The following is a 21,215-nucleotide window of genomic DNA, read 5'->3' as shown; positions in this document are numbered from 1 at the left end:
TCCTGCCTGCTTTCGGTTAAAGCGCATAGGCTCCGCTTCTCTTCCGAAGAGTGCCGCCTAACCCTGCTCACAAAGCATCCCTCGACTTCCAATGAGGGAGGGAGGGAGGGAAGGAAGGAGGGGGAGAGGAGGACACGATCACGAGCTTCACCCCCACGATCGCTGCTGAAAAGGCGGCTTGCAAACCGCGGGCGCCCTCGCCAGCGCAGCCGACGGTCAGCTGATCGATGGCGGTCATGTGACGTGCCGAAGAGGAAATGCACCCGAGCCACTGCGGGGGATACTCGGGGCCGGCTGCTTACTGAGAGCGGCAAAGAGCAGCGATGGCCTGGACGAGGTACCAGCTCTGCTTGGCGGCGCTGATGCTGATCACCGGCTCCATCAACACGCTTTCCGCCAAGTAAGTGGGGGGGGGGACGTTGGGGAAGGCAGCCCCGACAGCGTCTCGTCCACTCTGCCCGCGTTGACTCGGAGTGGGAATAATGGGGCGAGGTGGGGTTTGGGAAGAGCAGCTGCCGTTAAAGAGAGAGAGAGAGATCCCGAAGATCGACCGACGTGTAAGGAATTGGGGAGGGGGGGATAGTCTGTGATGAGATCACCGAGATCCTCCATTCTTCCAAAACATGGAGGGGAAAAGGTCTCTCTCTCTCTCTCTCTGATGATGTTTACCTAGTTTGGGTAATGAAACGTCTGCAAGAAAACAACGAAGATCATAGGATGCTAAGGGTCCCTCATTTTAATCCTGAGCTATAAATATTCTTTTAAGGGTCTCTTGCCATGGCCGTGTGTACTTGCTTGAATGCCATTCGTTTCAGAATGATTGGGGGGGGGGGTCTGTTGGGCAAGTTAGCTAGACTTGAATTGCAGTTTTCAGAGTTGGGGTGAGTTCCGATTAATCCAGATTATCAAGTTGCTAGGTTCATCTACTTGATACACCCCTAAAATAAATTACGTTATGGCTTAATGTGATGGTTAACATACTGGTACTGTATGGATTCACACTGAATTATAGTTACTCAACCCCATTACTACCATGCTTCCCCGAAAATAAGACCCTGTCTTACATTTTTTTGAACCCTGAAATAAGCGCTTGGCCTTATTGCCATGTGTTCAAAAGCCCGATTGGGTTTATTATCAGGGGATGTCTTATTTTGGGGGAAACAGGGTATATAGGCCAATATGTGAACTGAGCCAGTTTGTTCCCAGTTGCTGGGAAATGTCAACAGGAGACCGTTTTATTGTAAGCTGCCCAGAGTCATTTAGGTGAGGTGGGCGTGTAGAAATCTGATGAATAAATATATAAAATAAAGCTTCAGTAATTACATCCTGTTTAGTAGCTTCTGAGAGGTGATTTTTTTGCTCATTGTGAAACTGAATGTGAAATAAGAAGGATTTTGATCCTGCACAGTTCTTCTGAGAGTCCTGTCACATAGTGAAGTTGTCTGGAGACACATTTTACACATTGTGCTAAAGTCAGGCCTCTCACCTTGGCTAATTGAATAATCCACATCAGTTGGGTTCACACCGCATGTTTTGGTGTACACCTTGATCAGGGGTGGGTTCTACTTACCTTTACTACCGGTTTGTAGCAGGGCCGCGCGCATGCGCAGAAGTGTTTTGATGACGTCGGGGTCAGTGGGCGGAGCCTCCTGCCAGTTTTACTACCGGCTCTATAGAACCGGTGCGAACCGGGGGCAACCCACCACTGACCTTTATTTACAAATTAGATATGTTAGGTGGCTCAGTGGCTAAGACACTGAATTCGGTGGTTCGAATCCCTGGTACAGGTCTCTTGCGTGAGCAAGGGGTTGGACTAGATGACCTCTAGGGTCCCTTCCAACTCCGTTCCTGTTAAATTAAAGATATCAGACTAGAAGCAAATTCAAGGTGATACATAAGCCCTTCTACCTAAACTTACTGTGGTATCTGCTTTAACTGGCCAAAGGATATTTTAGCAGATGCAAATAATAACTACATAAGCTATGTCAATGTGTGTGTGCAAATAGGAGAAGGTGGGGAGATCAGTTTGTGGAGATGCCAATTTTCGTCTTTCTGTTTCCATTTATTGGACATGAGGGAAATATCCTGGAGGTAAAAAGCTGCTCCACATATTAAGAGTCTCCAGTTTCCTGAAAGGATTTCTCTTTCAACTTCATCACCTATCTTTCTCTTTGCTTTACCTATTCTGTCTGAAACTTGATTTTCTGGTAAACAAGGGGATTGCTGCTGCAGATAACAAAGAGCGGCTCTCGGGACTGAGAAGGTAGCCAACTGTTGATCAATGACCAGTCTTATCACTTGTTTATAGTCCTTCAAGTTTGTTATCAGAATTGCAGTAGAAAAAGAAGAATACACTGAATTAACACTTCTTTGAACGAAGAGGAATGTAATGAAGCCTTATTTATATGGAGGATCCACCAATATTGTGGTGAATTCTGAATAGAAATGAATATATATTTCTGTACCTTATTATCAAGAAGAGAGAAAGCGTGCTAATTGTGCCTGACAAGTGAGAGTAATAATGTTTAGGTAGCCTTCACCAACCCCAACTCTTTATCTGCAGGTAGTTCTCGAGTTATGACCACAATTGAGCTAAAATGTATGTTGCTAAGTGAAACATTTGTTGAGTTTGCCCCATTTTACACCACAGTTGTTAAGTGAATCATTGCATTTTTTTTTAAGTTAGTAACATGGTTAAGTGAATCTGGATTCCCCATTGACTTTGCTTGTCAGAAGGTCACAAAAGTTGATCACCCCGAGACGCTGCGATCGTCATAAATATGAACCACTTGCAAAGCATCTGAATTTTGATCATGTGACCATGGGGATGCTGCAATGGACATAAGTGTGAAAAATGGTCGTAAGTCACTTTTTTCAGTGCCGTTGTAACTTTGAACGGTCACTAAATGAACTGTTGCATTCAGTCTCATCCAACTTTCAGACCCTTTAAGATCAGCTCTCTTCATTCTTTCCAATATCTTACTATTTTAAGTTTTTAAGCTTTAAACCAGCATCTTGCTTGATAATATCAATTCAGCATTTTCTTTACCAGCCTCGTTTGTCAGTCCTTCACTATTCTCAGCATTAGCGATTTTTCTAAGGAATTTGATCACATGACATGGTCAAAATAAGATGGCTTTAGCTAGGTAATCTTAGCTTTCAGTGTTATTTCTGGAATGATGCAATCTAAAATCTCCATGTTTGTTATTTTCATTGTCCAAAATACACACAGTAGACATCTCTAAACCCATAAATTAAAGGAGTCTTCATTTCTCCCATCCACTTTTTTATTGTCTAGTTTTCATCATCCTAAGTAGTTATAAAAAGCAATCATATTTACTATTCTGCACTTCATATTAAGACCGATGGCCTTGTGGATTTTCCTTCTACTCACTGTAGCATGGCTAAGTGATATTCTACATTTAATTTTGGTTTGAAATGTCTTCAATCATTTTTGGAACCAAATGATCTAATAAAGTCCAGGACTGATTCAGTCTATTTTTGTCTTGATGTCACAATTTCCAGCTGTTTTTATAACCTTAAACTTCTTGGTATTTAGCTGCAATCCACCTTTTTCACTTTCTGCCTTGACCTTTAGAATAATTTGTTCTGCAGCATTTTCTACCAATAATATGGTGTCACCCGTATCTCTTAAATTGTTAATATTCCTGCCGCTAATCTTTCTTCCAATTCTGATTCATCTTAGTTAAAACTGCCTCTATGTATATATCAAAGAGAATACAATACAGCTCTGCCAGACATCTTTTCTAATCTTGAATTAATCTGTGTTCTGACAGCACCTTCTTTGTTGTTGCATAATGATTTTATTGATTTAATCAAGCATCCAGGAACATTCATTTCTTACAAATACTTGGATAAAATTTTAGTGTAATTGAAAAGGTTTGATATTGTCAATGAAGAATAAATATACATCCTTTTGAAATCTGCATGCTTGTTCCAACATTTGCAATGTGGTCTCACGTACCTCTTCCTCTTGTATGTGTTGGACAGCTCTTTTTTCATGGTTTGACCCAGTTGTAGGATTTTCAACTAATTTTTGCTAAAGTATGAAATCAAGGCTTTTGAGTAGCAGCCGTGAGTGTCACCCTTTTGGGGGGATTGGGATGAATGTGACCTTTTCCAGTCTTTCCTCCATTCACTGGCATCCCATATGTTTTTATTTAATGTAATTGCTGCTGTTGCTGCTTTTAAGCAGTTTTGATGAAATGTCACTTCCAGGGTCTCTCCGGACAACTTCTTCAGTGCCCATGATACCTTGTGTTTCAATATTTTATTTTATTTTTTTTACTTTACTTTATTATTAATAATAAAATTTTATGTTATTTATTTATAAAAAAATAAATATTTATGTTTAAATAAAACTTATTTTTAATATTTTTTGTATGGCCATCCATCTTAAGAGACAACTCTGGGCTGCTCACAAGAACAATATATCTGACCTCCCTTCAAACTTGTGTTTGTTAGGTCACGAGTGAAGAACATTATTACTTTATCCAGTGCCATAATCAGGGTGGATAAAAATCAATGATTTCTTTTAAAAAATCAAAAAAATCAGATTTTTTTAAATTTAAATCAGATTTTTTTTATTTTTATCGAATTTATTTTAATAAAAAACTTTTGGGGTAAAAATCTATCGTAAGATAGTTTCCTATTTAAGATACATAAATAATTTAGTTTATTCAGCATGAAATGGAGCTTAGTTATGTAGCATGAGGCTGTATATTCTGCAACACTGGGACTATCGGTGAGTCAACAGTGGGTCAAAGGAGTAGCAGAGATGACAGTTGCTCTTTAAAAAATATCATTTAAATCGAGTTGATTTAAATCAAGCCTTTTTACTAGTAATTTAATTCATGATTTAAATTGTGATTTAAATCAACTCGATTTAAATCAAATCCACCCTGGCCATAATACAGTGTATTCCTTCTATTTATATTTTATTTGCTTCTTATCATTTGTTCGCCCCCCCTCCCCCCATCTCTGCCTCTAATTTTTCCTTTGCCTATAGTGAATGGTGTCTGAATTTTCTTAGAGCAAAAAGTAATCCTTTTTAGTTTCTGTCTTCCATTGTGTACAATGCTCATGCCAGTGTTAGTCATTCTTTGCTAGTTACCGTGTTTCCCTGAAAATAAGACCCTGTCTTATATATTTTTTTAACCCTGAAATAAGCGCTTGGCCTTATTGCCATGCGCTCAAAAGCCCAATTGGGCTTATTATCAGGGGATGTCTTATTTTGGGGGAGGCAGAGTATAAATTGAAAGTCCTCATTTACCTTGCTTTGTTAGTGCGATACCTTTAGTTTTTCTTCGGATGATTTCCACTGAAAGCCATTTGCTTCTCTTTGTTAGATTTTTGTATGGGACATGTTTCTGGGCTGTTTATTTGAAATGGGATTTTTTAATTGTTGTTTCTTTCCATAGTTTATTAGGTTGTTTTTCCATGGTTAATTAACTCTTTTTTTATTTCAACTACATACTGTATAGAGATGAAATCTTACCATTATCACATTCCTAGGTACAGTACCATATCCTTTTGTGTGTATGTGTGTGTTACAGAATTTCAATTAAAATCATTTTTGGCTACAAGTAGTTGATAATCCAAATCATAGTCTGCAGCAGGTAAAGTTTGAACAGAGATAACTGTGTTTCTATCTCTTTTCAGCTTTTTTATAGCACTTCTTAAATGTCAGCATAGAGCTGTTCTTCAGTACTTTTGCTGGTGGTGCATAAATTTAGACAAATGAGACATTCAGATATTTAGCTTGGATTTGATCAGTCATTATTTTTGCATTTAGTGCTTGAAAGCTGTCAACTGATTGGTGATTTTCATTCGTTATCAGTGCCAATGCATTCCTTCTGATGGTGTCACTTCCAGAACAATACTGCATAAACTCATCTGCCCAAAAATGATCTCAGTGATGCCAGGAATGCCTATTTGGTCATTGTCATTTCTTTCTTGGTATTTAGCTTTGCATGGTTCATGTTTGAGACATTCCACATATCAATTCTGTTCACTTTCTTTCCGTGTAAGTGGTTTCTTTTGTCATAGTCTTTCAGTATTCATGCTCCTCAAAGATTTCCCTTTCTGCATTATAATTTCCTAGATTGCTCATACTACATTGTCGTTGTTCTTCTTCTTCCCAAGTAGCCTGGGAATACTGGGCAAAAATGGTTTCTAGTACTGTATCATTTCTGAACTTTTCTTTGCCTACTTTTCCATAAACATTAGAGTACATCGTAATGTTTTCTCCAGATCTCCCTATTGATCTCAGCTTGGGACCAATGTACTATATAGTTGGATTCCCCAACCTAGTGTCCTCCAAAAGGATTGGGTTTAAATTTATATAAACCAGCCAATCTGGCCAAATCTAGCTACTTGGAGCCATCCATTCGGGAAAGATTGTTTTGAGTCTGAGTCTTCTATTCTTCTTAAATCTACCTCATAATACCTGGTTGCATTTCTTCTACCTGTAGGTTTCCTCTGATGGGTTTAAACCAGGGATGAAATGCTCCCAGTTCGGACCGGATTGCCCGATCCAGTAGCGATGGGGGCGGGTGGTTCGGAGAAAAGGTAGCAAAAATCTCTCTCCACCCCCCCATGCCCAGCTGAGCCGCGCGATCATCAGAGGCTTTTTTTTTTTTTACTTTTAAAAGCATTTTTTCTACAACCTCTTCGGCCAAAAAAATACTTTTAAAAGTAAAAAAAAAAGTCTCTGATGATCACGCGGCTCAGCTGGGATCATCAGAGGCTTTTAAAAGCATTTTTTTTCTGCAACCTCTTAAGGTTGTAGAAAAAATGCTTTTAAAAATAAAAAAAAAAGTTGGCCACGCCCACCCAGTCACATTACCCCACCACCACCAAGCCACGCCCACAGAACCGGTAGTAACAAATTTTACATTTCAGCACTGGTTTAAACATTGAAGAATCTGTGTAACTGTTAGAAGTTGTATCTATATTCCTGATTCTTACAAATCTCATCAGCTAAATCTCTGCCACAGGATTTTTTTTTGTCCTTTTGCAAGTTCTAGTTGCTGAGTAAGCAATCATCTTGAAAGATGACAAGTCGTGACATTTTTGGGGAGCTTACCTGTGCTCTGAAATTTTCCTCATTTACTGAAAGAAACCTGTGGGTGTAGTTGCTTTAAACTTGTTTGCACATGTTGTGCTACAGTACCTCAGTCTCATATGATTTTTGAATTATTACATAGCCTTTTCCAAGTGTTGTTAAGAGCTTAGATGGAAGTGATAGTAGGAAGAGCAGGACAATTATGTCTGAATGTGGGTGAATTTGGAAATGGGTGGCATATAAAGCTGTAATCAATAATAAATAGTTGGCCAGATTTGGTTTTGTCTGTACTCCATAAACTTGCTGGTACATACTCGCAAGATAGAGGGAGCTGATGATTCAGGGACTTTGCATTTACAAGTTCTCAAATCTTCAGCAGTTCCCAACAGTCATATTGACCCTTAATCCCAACTTTTTCTGGTCCCTCTTCATAATAAAATTCTGAATGTAGCTTTGCCATCATTCCTTAACTCTCATGTTACTGCATTCTGTATCTCGTTTTCTTGTCTTCTACATGTTGAAATGCCCAAGCAAGCCATATTGTGGTTGATATAGGAATGGGTGAGGTTTCAAGGTTTTAAACAGCTATTAAGTCTCTTTCTGGTAATATCATCAGAGTTTTTTGAACTTCTGTGGGAAGGGGGTATTAGGTAGGGTGAATGAGATTTGATCCCTTCCTCACCCTTAAAGTCCCAATTCAGAAGAAGTTTGAAATGGTACCACAAAAATCCAGCCATTTTGCTTAATACTATGGCCTAATTCACACAACAAACTAAAAAAAGGGCAGCGATTCCACAGGACAGTGAACCACAAATTTCTCATTGAGTTTTGTGAACCAAACCAGATTTAACTATCTATGGCCTTCAGACTAACATCATGAGTCCCTCTGGTAAATTCTGTCTTTCCATTCTGAACTTCCTGCTCCTTGAGGAGAAAAATAAAATGGGTGAATCTTACCTCCCCTCCCCCCCACCCACACCCACACCATCTTCTGCTTGCTTCAGTTTGACCACAAAAAGGGCCTTCTTGGTGGTAACCTCTTCTCTACGGAACATAATTCCCCACAAGATATGGTTGGTCCTCACCCTCTTGTCTATGGATTTTCTCAGTCATCCAGGTCATGATTGTCCATGAAAAAAACATCTTTGGGATTCACCCCATTGTGTTTCCAAAAGGACCTAAAAGTATGGTTTTGTCAGGGCTTGGGGGCCATAAACGGAGATGGAGTCGATCAAGTATTTGATTTGATGATGTTTCTGCTGTCATGGGGAGGGGGGGTGGTAATGAGTTTTATGTTGTGGATTTTTAAACGTTGCAAGCCACCTGGAGTTACCTATGATTTGGGTGGCCATATACATTTGCTTAATAAATTAAAAAAAAATAAAAACTTGCTTTAAATTAAAAACTAGTTTGACAATTGGAACACACCACCTTCAGAGAACTAAATTCTTGAAGCTGTCCAAATGTTTAAAACTGGGGCTCACCATATCTGTAGCACTGTGATTCTCAGCATCCATGACAACGACAAAGATTTTGGGAATTACTCAACACATCTGAAGGGCACCAGATTTGCTGCTGCTTTATAAAGGCTGTTACCTCAACCACTGATTCGTTGGTCTGAATGACACAATTTGAATCACCCTTGCTTTTCAGTAGCTCTGCAACGTTTAATTGGCTTAGTCAACATGTTTCCTTTCTGCATTTTTATTCCAAGACTGTTAAAGCATATATTATTTTTTCAGCAACATTTTGATAAGTGGATATTACACCTACATTTTTAAGCACTTGATGATGTCTGTTTTTACTCTTTTGGTAGTAATTGTTTATCTCTTTTTACTTTGAAATTGCCCCTTCCCATATTCCTAAAGATGATTTCTGATTTCAGTGAAAAATAGAATTGAATCTTCATAACTCATTTTAGAGTCATATTCTATGGTGAAATGACTGTGCTCTGCCAATGGTGACTGAAAGAGGAAGGGGAAATATTGGTGTGTCTGGAATTTGAAGGATTAGGGGGAAAAAGTATACCCCATAAAGCAGCTATATTCCCAACCAAATTGAGGCGGGCCTCTCTGCCAATGAGAGGAACTTTAGGCCCTCCTGATGTGATGCACAGTAAGTCCCATCAACATGGTCAGTCATAAGGATTTATGGGATGTGCACCCCAAAATATATGCCGGGCCCTTTCTCTGTGCCCAGTGTTAGTGGAAAAAACTGATCAATGCATTGTTGCACAAATGTTACCAGGAATCTGCCTTATATTGAATCTAGAACTATCTAAAATGATGTCAGTGCTGACTGGCAGAGAGTCTTTTCACATTTCCAGACATAAAATTCTCGCTACTCATCCTGGAGCTTCTGAGGATTTATTTTACATGCAGAGTAGCTATGCTACTAAGCTATGCTCTTTCCTCTGATCTAGCTTTCCTGTTGGGAACTAAAGGCTTTTATAGCTACTCCGTCTGATATGAAGACTTTCTAATCTCAGCATGCCACAAATACTCTTTTCACATGTGGTTTTGCTTGCAGCTGCAAAGATAATGCCTGACCCATCACCTACTCTGTTGTAGCGTAGCATTCTTTATCCCATCCATTTTGTCTTGGGTTATTAATTAATAATATTGCACCAATTTTCTGGGAAGAGGGCTCTTTGTATTATGATCCCTCTTGGAGCTTCTAAAGCTTAACAAGAGCCTGTTGCTATATTTTGCAAGCAACCTAATAGTGGCAGCACTGTTTCTCACCCATTTTTGGCAAAAAGATTTTTTAAAAATCCCTATCAAAAGAGGAAAAAACACTCCAATTCAGCCCTACCTTCCATCGGCATTACTGAAAAGTTGTAATGTAAAAAACCTAGCTCCCTCCCCCCCTCCCTCCCATTTGTCCACAGGCCTAATCCCCATCAATATACTTTTAGCAATTTACTATGTATTATGTAAGTATTGGGTGTCTTTCTTTTTCACCAAATGTTACTTTTGGCATAGGGGGAATAGCAGCCTTGACACCTGAGCTGTGAAAGATCTGTTCTTGTGTTACTTTGTCTGCCATATCAGAGTTTCCAATTGCAGCAGCCGGGGAGAGATTTGGCCTCATGTCAGCAAATAAACTCTTTGCAGTTTTTGTTTGCAGATAGATATCTAAGCTGGGGACAGGTCCAGGCAAAGGAATGTGTTACAGAGCATTTTTTTCCCCTAGAAGATGAGCGAAGCCAATAAACTGGCTATGCTTAATTTATGGTTATGCTTTCCCCAGTCTTTTTCTTCAGATGTGTTGAGCTCTGGTTGGAGAAGGCTGTTTGCAGCGCTAACATGGGTTTAAGGAATAGTTCTTCTCTTGTCTTTCAACTTGGCCTTCCTAGCAGAGTATGTATCTTCTTCAGCGTCTGAATGAAAACGGCTATTTGCAACTGCCACCATCTCATCTATTAAAAAGGCAGCTTTGACTTGAAGCGAGGAAGAGAGGGGCGTTCTCAAATGGCTTTTTCAGGAGCTGAGAGCCATCCAAGCAATATTATGGAAAGGTTTTGGCAAATATTGGTTTATTAGATCTCCACTTCCAAGTTGGCTTCTTCTAAGACCTTACTTACATAAGATACTCAGCTGTAGCACAGGTATCTGTATATTTAAACTCTCAGATCCCCAGTGTGGCTTCCACAGGTAGGGTTTATCCTAGTATAAGAGGTGTGAATGACAAGAATATGAGGTAGAAATCTGATACATCAGTGATTTCCAGCAGATTGTGTTCTCCATGTGATGAATGGATTAGCCTCTATTACCATTTTGTACAAGCTTTTGTAATAATGTTTCACATACCCAAATGCCAAAATATGATGTAAATGCAAAGCTTTGGGACACGTTTTTTAACTGACACCTCACTCCTTCATTCCAGATGGGCTGACAAGCTGAAGGCACCAGGCTGCCATGGGACAGAACCACACAATTTCCAGCATCCCTTTGTACAGGTAACATTGGCAAGATTCCGCACTACTTTGCTTCATTATGTCTAAACCACCTCACATGATGACTGGGGAATTCTGGGAATTGAATTCCACACAATTTAAAATTGCTGAGGTTAAGAAACACTGGGCCAAACTCATTTCTGTGATGCTAAGAGCATAGGTTCTTCAGATTCACTAAATCTCTGTACAGGTAGTCCTCGACTTACAACAATTCATTTAGTGACCATTCAAAATTACAACAGCATTGAAAAAAGTGACTTACGGCCATTTTTCACACTTAACAACCATTGCAGCATCCCCATGGTCACGTGATTAAAATTCAGATGCTTGGCAATTGACTCATATTTATGACGGTTGCAGTGTCCTTGGGTCATGTGATCACCTTTTGCGACCATCTGACAAGCAAAGTCAATGGGGAACCCAGATTCACTTAACAACCGTGTTATTAATTTTAAGAAGTGCAGTGATTCATTTAACAACTGTGGCAAAACAGGTAGCAAAATGGGGCAAAAATCACTTAACAAATGTCTCATTTAACAACAGAAATTTTGGTCATAAATTGGGGACTACCTGTATTGAAAATTCCTCTTTGCTTTGCTTTTCCATTTTTGTGCCGAATCTGCAAAATTCTTCATAGTGTTCACATTTTCATTGGCATCCTTCAGTCTCAAAAGACTATGGTACCATGCTCTGGAAAGAAGTCCTAAAACAGCATCTAGTGTGACTTAAAAGGCCAATTCGAGAGTGGCAATCCCTTCCACACTGAGGGCAGATACATTCCATCCCCTGCCCAGCCCCCAGATTTCACTGGTTCCGGGACTGCCTCTTTGCCTCAGCCTGCCGAACAAGTGTCTCTTCGAATTGGAGAAGGCCATGCTGCGTCTTTAGCCTCCAAGCTGAACGATCGGAGGTCAAGGTTTCCCAGTTATTAATGTCCATTCCCAGGGCCTTTAGGTCCCTCTTGCAGATTTCCACAATCATGGGAGGAAAAGAATAAAACATCATATTGAGTTAAGTTCGTTCTGCTGTCTATTTCAGCACATCAGTACAGTTTTCCTGGCAACAATACAAATGATGGACCATTGTCTTCTTAGATATTCTTTCAAGTCACCTACAGGCCTGGGATTTCCTACTGGTCTCCCATCCATCTTATAACTAGGTCTAATCCTGTTTAGCCTCCAAAGCCAATTAGAATTGAAGAAATGCTGCCATCTACTGAGGCTTTCAGAAAAAACACAATCATGAATATACAATGAAAAGTCTGAATCGTTGAATCAAACTAATTTGGTAATCTGTCCAAGTTCTGCCAGGAGGTTGAGAGACATTGGTGGCTTTTATTGGGGATTTGCTATCCATGTCAGTCCAAAACTTTGTCAACCTTTCGGTTTGCATTTCAGGCAGTGGGCATGTTTCTGGGGGAATTTTCCTGCCTGGCTGTCTTCTACCTCCTGCTCTGCACTGACCGGAGGAGGGCAGAACCCACTATGACACCACCTCAGCCCTTTAACCGATTGCTTTTCTTGCCTCCAGCACTATGTGATATGACAGGGACTAGCCTCATGTATGTGGGTAAGTGTTTACAGATGGCTGCTTGTTCATAAAATATCCATAGCGATAGCACTTAGACTTATATACCGCTCAATAGCTTTACAGCACTCTCTGAGCAATTTACAAAACATATTGCCCCCCTCAGCCTGGGTCCTCATTTTACCGACTTTGGAAGGATAGAAGGCTGAGTCTACCTTGAGCCGATCAGGATCGAACTTCTGGCTGTGGGCAGAGTTAGCCTGCAATACTGCATTCTTACCACTGTGCTACCATGGCCCAGTAAAAAAAAAAAAAATCCAGTAAAAGAGTGGGGGAGAGGGAGGTTTGCTAAGAATATGGCACTTTGGAGGAGTTTAGCTCTGGCCTTGAGAAAGAGGAGGGAGAGGAAAAACAATTGATCAGCCCTGGGAAAGTAGAAAGTGTGAGAAGGAGGCTCAGAATGACCTTGCCTTGACCTCGTCCTTAAGAGGGGTCAAAAGACAAGTGTACAGATTTTCAGGTTTGTTTATTATAGCCTACAGAAATAAAGTATGATCTCTAAAGTTTCTGTTCTTTGCTGCTTGCCTTTCTGAATGGGCTGAGAAACACCTCCCTCTCCCTCTGTCTGTTTTAAAAATGCAACCATACAGTACTTCCATACAGAAACAGCTGTTCTTAACATAATAGGAAAAGCAACCCGTTCAGAATAAGTAAATAGTTTACATCTGACGAAACTGAGTACGTAAAGAGTGCCAAATAACAACTGTTGATATAACCACCTACCAAGTTGGAGGAGACAATAAAAAGATTTCACTTATGGAAGCACTCTTTATTTTGTAGTATACAATCCTTTATCATCATTTTTTTTTTCTCCTACCTCGGGAGGGGGGAAAAAACCCTGAGTCTTAGCACTCCATAACATCTGGAAAAAATGGGGGGGCAACATAAGCGCTTCTATTTTAAGCATCGGTTCCTACCATCGTGGCCCAATTTCTAATTGTTCTTCGACTCTCCTCGTCCCAATTTTTCTCTAATCATCGTTTTTCCCTCTCTCCCCACTACCCATTTTTGCGATTCCAGCTCTGAACATGACCAGCGCTTCTAGCTTTCAGATGTTGCGTGGAGCTGTGGTCATCTTTACTGGTCTGCTCTCAGTAGCTTTCCTGGGGAGGAAGCTGGTACTGAGCCAATGGCTGGGCATCCTGATTACCATTGTAGGGCTGGTGGTGGTTGGCCTGGCAGATTTGCTGAGCAGTCATGATGAAAGCCACAAACTCAGTGAGATCATCACAGGTATGTAAGGAGAGGGTGTTCTAAAGCCAGTGGCCTGAAATCATTGTGATGATTAGCTTAAAAACATTTCTCTTCTTCTCCAATCCCAGACACCTTAGTTCAGAAAGCAGCATCCCCGTGTTTTCTGTTTTAGATTTTATCGCTCTGATTCAGTGTGGGAATCCATTTCCCAGAATTTCCAACCTATGGGATAACTAACAAAGAACTACCAATGTTCTTGTCTAGCACATTTGGAGAGCTGTTTGGGGGATATGCCATATATGTTGTAAATAGCATTCCAAAACTAACGTAAATATACTGCACCTCTTACCATTTGTACTTATATAATAGGAAAAGATAAAATCAATACCTTATCCAGTATGTTATTAATCATTAACTACAAATGGTCTGTCTAGGGCAGGGGTGTCAAACTCAATTTCATTGAGGGCCACATCAGGGCTGTGGTTGGCCTCGGGCTGGGAGGGGGGCATGGCCGACTAGGTGGGTGTGGCCAGCTTGACACCACTCCCCAAACTGCTGGCATGTTTCCTCTTTGCATTGGGTAGACTGGCCCGAAGCTATGTTGGCCTGATCTTTCCTCTTCACACTGGGTAGACCGGGCCGAAGCTATATTGGCCTGATCTTTCCTCTTCGCACGGGGTAGACCAGGCCAAAGCCACACTGGCCTGATCTTTCCTCTTCGCACTGGGTAGACCAGGCCGAAGCTATGTTGGCCTGATTTTTTCTCTCTTTGCACTGGGTAGACCAGGCCGAAGCCACACTGGCCTGATCTTTCCTCTTTGCACTGGGTAGACCAGGCCGAAGCTATATTGGCCTGATCTTTCCTCTTCACACGGGGTAGACCAGGCCAAAGCCACACTGGCCTGATCTTTCCTCTTTGCACTGGGTAGACCAGGCCGAAGCTATGTTGGCCTGATCTTTCCTCTTCACACTGGGTAGACCGGGCCGAAGCTATATTGGCCTGATCTTTCCTCTTCGCACGGGGTAGACCAGGCCAAAGCCACACTGGCCTGATCTTTCCTCTTCGCACTGGGTAGACCAGGCCGAAGCTATGTTGGCCTGATCTTTCCTCTTCACACTGGGTAGACCGGGCCGAAGCTATATTGGCCTGATCTTTCCTCTTCGCACGGGGTAGACCAGGCCAAAGCCACACTGGCCTGATCTTTCCTCTTCGCACTGGGTAGACCAGGCCGAAGCTATATTGGCCTGATCTTTCCTCTTCGCACGGGGTAGACCAGGCCAAAGCCACACTGGCCTGATCTTTCCTCTTCGCACTGGGTAGACCAGGCCAAAGCTATGTTGGCCTGATTTTTTCTCTCTTTGCACTGGGTAGACCAGGCCGAAGCCACACTGGCCTGATCTTTCCTCTTTGCACTGGGTAGACCAGGCCGAAGCTATATTGGCCTGATCTTTCCTCTTCACACGGGGTAGACCAGGCCAAAGCCACACTGGCCTGATCTTTCCTCTTCGCACTGGGTAGACCAGGCCGAAGCTATGTTGGCCTGATTTTTTCTCTCTTTGCACTGGGTAGACCAGGCCGAAGCCACACTGGCCTGATCTTTCCTCTTTGCACTGGGTAGACCAGGCCGAAGCTATATTGGCCTGATCTTTCCTCTTCACACGGGGTAAACCAGGCCGAAACCATGCTGGCCTGATCTTTCCTCTTCGCATGGGGTAGACCAGGCTGAAACCATGCTGGCCTGATCTTTCCTCTTCACATGGGGTAGACCGAGCCAAAGCCACACTGGCCTGATCTTTCCTCTTCTCTTTGGGTAGACCAGGACGGCTCTGCAGGCCAAATCCGGCCCATGGGCCTTGATTTTGACACCCCTGCTCTAGAGTAAAAGAGCATTCATGTAGTTCCAAAATAGATTTTAATGAGATTTCCAGAGAGTAAGCCATCCTCTCCATTCATTGGCTGCATCCACATCAATGATTTTAACAAAGGTACAGTCTCTAAAGCAGGCCTATCAAACTGGTGACCCACGGGCCAGATGCGTCACAAACGGGCCACACCCACCCCAACTCCACAAAGGCAAAAAATGTCATAATACGTCACGATACATCATGTGATGTGATCAAGTTTGACACCCGTGCTCTAAAGGATCAGTGCTATAGTAGGATAGATATTTAAAGCTTGGAGTTCTCTGATGAAATGGACTGGCAAAGAGCTCAGGAACAATTTCTTCCTTCAATTCACAGTTAGAGCATTCTATGTCACACGTTATTGCAACTGGCTTAGGTTATTTATATTAAACAAGTAATGTTATAATGGTTATTATCTATTAAGGTTATAAATAAATGGAATCTAAGTGTCTAGTTTCTTATTTTATAATATGCATTTCTATTAAATTAAGTGACTTTCATAAAACTGATTAACAATGTAATAAAAAATAAAATTGTTTATGGAGAAAAAGAAGCATAGGGCGTCTATCTGCATATGTAATAGAATAGATGACTATTTCACTCATTTTTCCTTTCAAGATTTGACAGAGTAAATAAGTGGTTGAGGGAATGTATTGTTTATGGAGTGCTCAGCTTCTTGCTTCTCCATAGGTGACCTTCTCATCATTATGGCCCAAGTTATTGTGGCCATTCAGATGGTGCTGGAGGAGAAGTTTATCTACAAGCACAATGTTCACCCTCTGCAGGCTGTTGGCACTGAAGGTATGTAAGCAATCTTGAGAATGTTCACAGATGGAGTCTGGGTTCCATGGATCAACAGCTACCATCTCTGACAAAATGGAAATACGATTTATAAATAATTTGCTGCTACAATTGGGTAGCTTCTATGTTCTTTGAAGACCATCATGAACAGCCGCAAATTAATGGCTGTAAGAATGTTCCCCAAAAGATTATTTCTATTTCCTCGGTGTACAAGGCATGGCATAATTCTACAGTTCCTAAAGTGACCAATTTTCTTCCTTTCTTACTTGGAAAAAAAATATCCCCTTCTTTTAGCAGTCAACTTTTCTTGAGGTTTTGTAACAGCTGTGTAGGGGCTACAGCTTCTAGTATAACCAGACAGTAAAGCTGAGGATACTGAGGGTAATAAACTCAACATATTTAGAAACTGGCAGGTTGGAGAAGGCAGCTTTGTAACTACTGGAAGTATTTTACATTGAATGTCTCCTGGAGATTCAGCAGATAAAAGTATCTGACCAATCTTGCCTGGCCTTGGAAGTCAAGTAAGGTACTGGTGGGACACTAGCAGGAACATCCAGAGATATATTCAGATTGGGACATTAGAAAAACATCCTGAAGAAGACAATGGCAAGCAACGTTTTTACTCTTGCCAGGACTATGTCAGTGTGATCACTAGGTCTTGAGCACAACTCAAAGCTGTCTTTACCTTTTTGACAGAACCAGTTGGAGGAGATTATGATCCTCCTGGGTTTCAATCATCTTCATTTCTTCTTCCTTTTTAACAGGTTTCTTTGGGTTCGTCATACTCTCCATCATCCTGGTGCCCATGTACTTCATACCTGGGGGCAGTTTCAGCGGTAGCCCACGGCAGGTACTGGAAGATGCTATAGATGCCTTCTGCCAAATTGGCAATCTGCCACTTATTGCTGTAGCCCTGCTGGGCAATATCAGCAGCATTGCCTTCTTCAACTTTGCTGGCATCAGTGTCACGAAAGAGATCAGCGCCACCACCCGGATGGTACTCGATAGCCTGCGCACCATTGTCATCTGGGTTGTCAGCCTGGCCATTGGCTGGGAGGTCTTTCATGGACTGCAGATCCTGGGTTTCCTCATCCTTGTCGTTGGAGCTGCCCTTTATAATGAACTGCACCAGCCCCTCCTTGCTCGCCTGCCCTGGGGGAGGCCACCAGCAGGGGTTGCAGTGAGAGATGCTGATAGAGAAGGTCTGCTGGCCACAGAGGAGCTTTCCATTAATGGAGATAGTTGATGTCAATGGAACTCTTACTTCTGCACCACAACTTTGGACCTTTTATTGAATGAATTGGCCTGTATTGCTGGGAGATCGGGCTAAAAACACTCAACTGGTTTCAAGATCTGCTTTGTAGCTCTGGGGATGCTTTGCTTAACTTTAAACATCTGGATGGCTATCCATTATTTCATTCTTCTGCCTTTTACTGAAGGAAGCAGAGTGGGTTTGTTACCCCTTCTCTAGCAACCACAGAGTAGCGATCTGCTGCTAAGCAGCCCTCAAGTGGTTATGGGCTCTCTCCTGGGGTTGCTTGGAAGCCATCTAAAGCCTTGCTCTATCTTTCTTCATCAGCATTTTGGGATGGGGACAGTGGACGTAATTGAAAAGATTTCCTGGAAACCTTATAGTTCCTAAGCTGTACCATCTGCCTTGTGGGTACCTGTCACTTCATTGTTTATCTTCTGTTAAAATAACATCACAAAGCAATTGGAGGAGGACCTTTGCTTGTCCCCAGTAGTCCAACTTGCATAAAGGATATTCTCATGCTTCTGTCTACTATTTTAAAAAGACAAGTGCAACCATCTTTCCCTGAAATGCAATTTTCATAATTTCTCATTCTCATTACTCTGCAGGATCCAATCCGAGTTGGTCACCAGAGGTTTTGTCTTCAAACTTTTGGACTCGTGCTGGAGCCCATTCTGGAAAGAGAAGTTCCCTGAGTATGGGCTCCAGTATGAGTCCAAAAGCTTGGAAGACTAAACCTGTGGTCCTGATGACTAACTCAGATCAGATCCTGCAACATTATCCTGGAACATATATATTTGCCTCTCTCTCCTTTCTCCAAAGTGGCCTTCCCCAACCAGATGATGGGCAAGAGGAGCAATTCAACACATGCAAGAAGGAACAGCAGACTAGGAAAAGTTACCCTAATCTGGCTGTTTACTATATACCTTGCCTTTTTCTTGATCTTTTAAGTAAGAGCTGCTCTAGTGAGGTCTAATGAAGTGCTTTCTGTTTCCCTTTCATAATGTGAGAAGTTTACTGCTGACCTGGGTCAAAGCTGGCTGTTGAATAGTAAGATAGGAGCTGCTTTATTGAGCAACCTCAAGTCAAAGGCATGGCGTGCAACAGTTTATAGTCTGGAATTACAGTCCAGCATTTTTTGCCTATACCCAGGATCTGGGATTTAATAAAGCTGTTCTGGCTGCTAAAGAGAATAGCTGGTCCTGGATCATGCAGTTACACTGTTTGGAAGGAGGGAGCATAAGAGTTACATATATGTGCTATTTTTTTGCTATTTATACTCAAAAGGCCTAGAGTTTAAAGGCCAAGTGCCAAGTATTTTTTTTTCTGAAACAGGCCAACAGTTGGCACAGTTGATATACTCCTTTGATGTCTGTTTACTTCTCCACACATGTCTGAGCAGCAATAAGGAAATAGGGACTTTTAGGAAAATAGTGACTCATTTCCAGACTATTGCTATTTCCATAGATGCTACTGGGCTGCCATCCAAAAGAAAGCCCATTGTAGAACAGACATCCTGATAAGCTGTGGCCTGTCAATGGGTTTTAAGGGTGCACAGAAGGTGTCTTCTTTTGAAGGACATCCGAAATACTTGAGATCAATTGTCCAGGTATGAGCAACCTCTCTTTGCTTGACAGTTTCCTTAAGTGCTGAGCAGATCTTGCCCATGTGCCCTTGGTAGCTAATGACACTGTTGGAGCAGGGAATGGAGTTGGGGCAGGGAATGGAGGTAACAGTTGGGTTTCTCCTGGTTGGGAGATACTAAAAAGAATGCAATTTTTGTAATCAATAAAATACTTTCTGATTTGAAGTCCTTTTATGTCTGTTCAGTCGAAATTTATTTTTATGTGGGGTTTTTAAATAATGTTTTATCAGCGCAGCTGTCCTGAAGTCTCTGCAGGAATGGCTGGGGAATGGGTCTCAAAGCTGTACCTAAATGAATAAAACTACAATATGAAAAGATAACTAGGCATCGGACAGCAATAATCAAATGGCAATACATGAACATGTTCACATGCAATAGGGTCTGGATCAGTGGTGAAATCTAAAATTTGTTACTACCGGTTCTGTGGGCGTGGCTTGGTAGGGGGGTAATGTGGGCGTGGCCATTTTTTAAAACAAAACTTTTAAAACCATTTTTTCTACAACCTCTTTGGCGAAGAGGTTGTAAAAAAATGCTTTCAAAAGGCTCTGACGATCCCAGCTGAGTTGCCTGATCGGCAGAGGCTCTTTTTCTTTTAAAAGCCTCTGCCGATCAGGCAACTCAGCTGGGATCGTCAGAGGCTTTTAAAAGTATTTTTTCTACAACCTCTGAAGAGGTTGTAGAAAAAATGTTTTTAAAAGCCTCTGACGATCCCAACTGAGCCGCACAATCATCAGAGGCTTTTTCTTTTTTACTTTTAAAAGCATTTTTTCAGCCGAAGAAGTTGTAGAAAAAATGCTTTTAAAAAATTTTTTTAAAGCCTCTGATGATCGTGCGGCTCAGCTGGGCATGGGGGGCGGGGGGCAGGGATTTTTGCTACCGGTTCTCCGAAACACCCACCTCCATCGCTACCGGATCGAGTGATCCGATCCGAACCGGGAGCATTTCACCCCTGGTCTGGATGTAAGTCAGCATAAGGTTTGGTACACAAGTTCCTGATGGGTTGTCCCAAAGGTGATTTTTCCAACAGGCAACTGGACTTTCTGGTTTATCTTTGAAGACATTTCGCTTCTCATCCAAGAAGCTTCTTCAGCTGAGCTGAATGGGGCAAATGCCTGACTATAACAGTCTGAACTTGTAATGCTTTTGTGTCAGCCTGGACATAACTAATTAATTTCTATATTTCTGACAGTTGCATGAACCAGGATTTGGGCAATCTTTTAATATAGATGAGGTCTCTAATGTGAAATAACTATTGGTTCTTTTTTTTCCTGAGTTATAAGATAAATACAGGTGGTCCTCGACTTACAACAGTTCATTTGGTAACCTTTCAAAGTTATAATGGCATTAAAAAATGACATGACCATTTTTCGCACGACCTTTGTAGCATCCCCAAGATCTTGTGATCATCTTTTGCACCATTTTAACAAGCAAAATCAAAGGGGAAAGCTAGATTCACTTAACAATCGTCCCCAATTATAAATTTCCCCACTGGAATATAAGCCAAAAATTAGCATTTCTGTTGAGAGCTGACTCTCCTCCCCTGGTAAGAGCGATTACTCGATACCTTAAAAGAATGACGGCAATACGAACCATTTATATCAAAAAACATTTTATCGATTGTAAGGAAGATGAGCTCAGTTAGAGAGGAGCTATCCTATTTGGGTTATCTAGTCTTGGCAACTTAGCTATTGAAATTTGATATTGTAAAATTTTAATGTCATCTATCATATATTTTTAGATTGCTATTTTTGTAACTGTTTTATCTTTTTCCCTTTTTCTTTTCTGT

The 21,215-nt window shown here is 41.4% G+C and overlaps 1 protein-coding gene across 1 annotated transcript; it reads left to right on the top strand.

Annotated features, from left to right (window-relative positions):
* The first annotated feature begins 289 nt into the window (after positions 1–289).
* On the top strand, positions 290–19,625 carry SLC35F6 (solute carrier family 35 member F6). Its single transcript, XM_070946969.1, has 6 exons — positions 290–400; positions 10,976–11,048; positions 12,443–12,614; positions 13,653–13,865; positions 16,422–16,532; positions 17,297–19,625. The coding sequence occupies exons 1-6, from the start codon at positions 324–326 to the stop codon at positions 17,776–17,778; spliced, it is 1,128 nt and encodes a 375-aa protein (XP_070803070.1). The 5' UTR covers positions 290–323; the 3' UTR covers positions 17,779–19,625.
* Positions 19,626–21,215: the final 1,590 nt, after the last annotated feature.

Source organism: Pituophis catenifer, unplaced genomic scaffold (genome assembly GCF_029215685.1).
Source record: "Pituophis catenifer annectens isolate HBS135680 unplaced genomic scaffold, rPitCat1.0.hap2 SCAF_1, whole genome shotgun sequence".
Taxonomy (NCBI): Eukaryota; Metazoa; Chordata; class Lepidosauria; order Squamata; family Colubridae; genus Pituophis; species Pituophis catenifer.
Note: the sequence above shows the minus strand (reverse complement) of the source record. Positions and strands in the feature narration are given on the sequence as shown.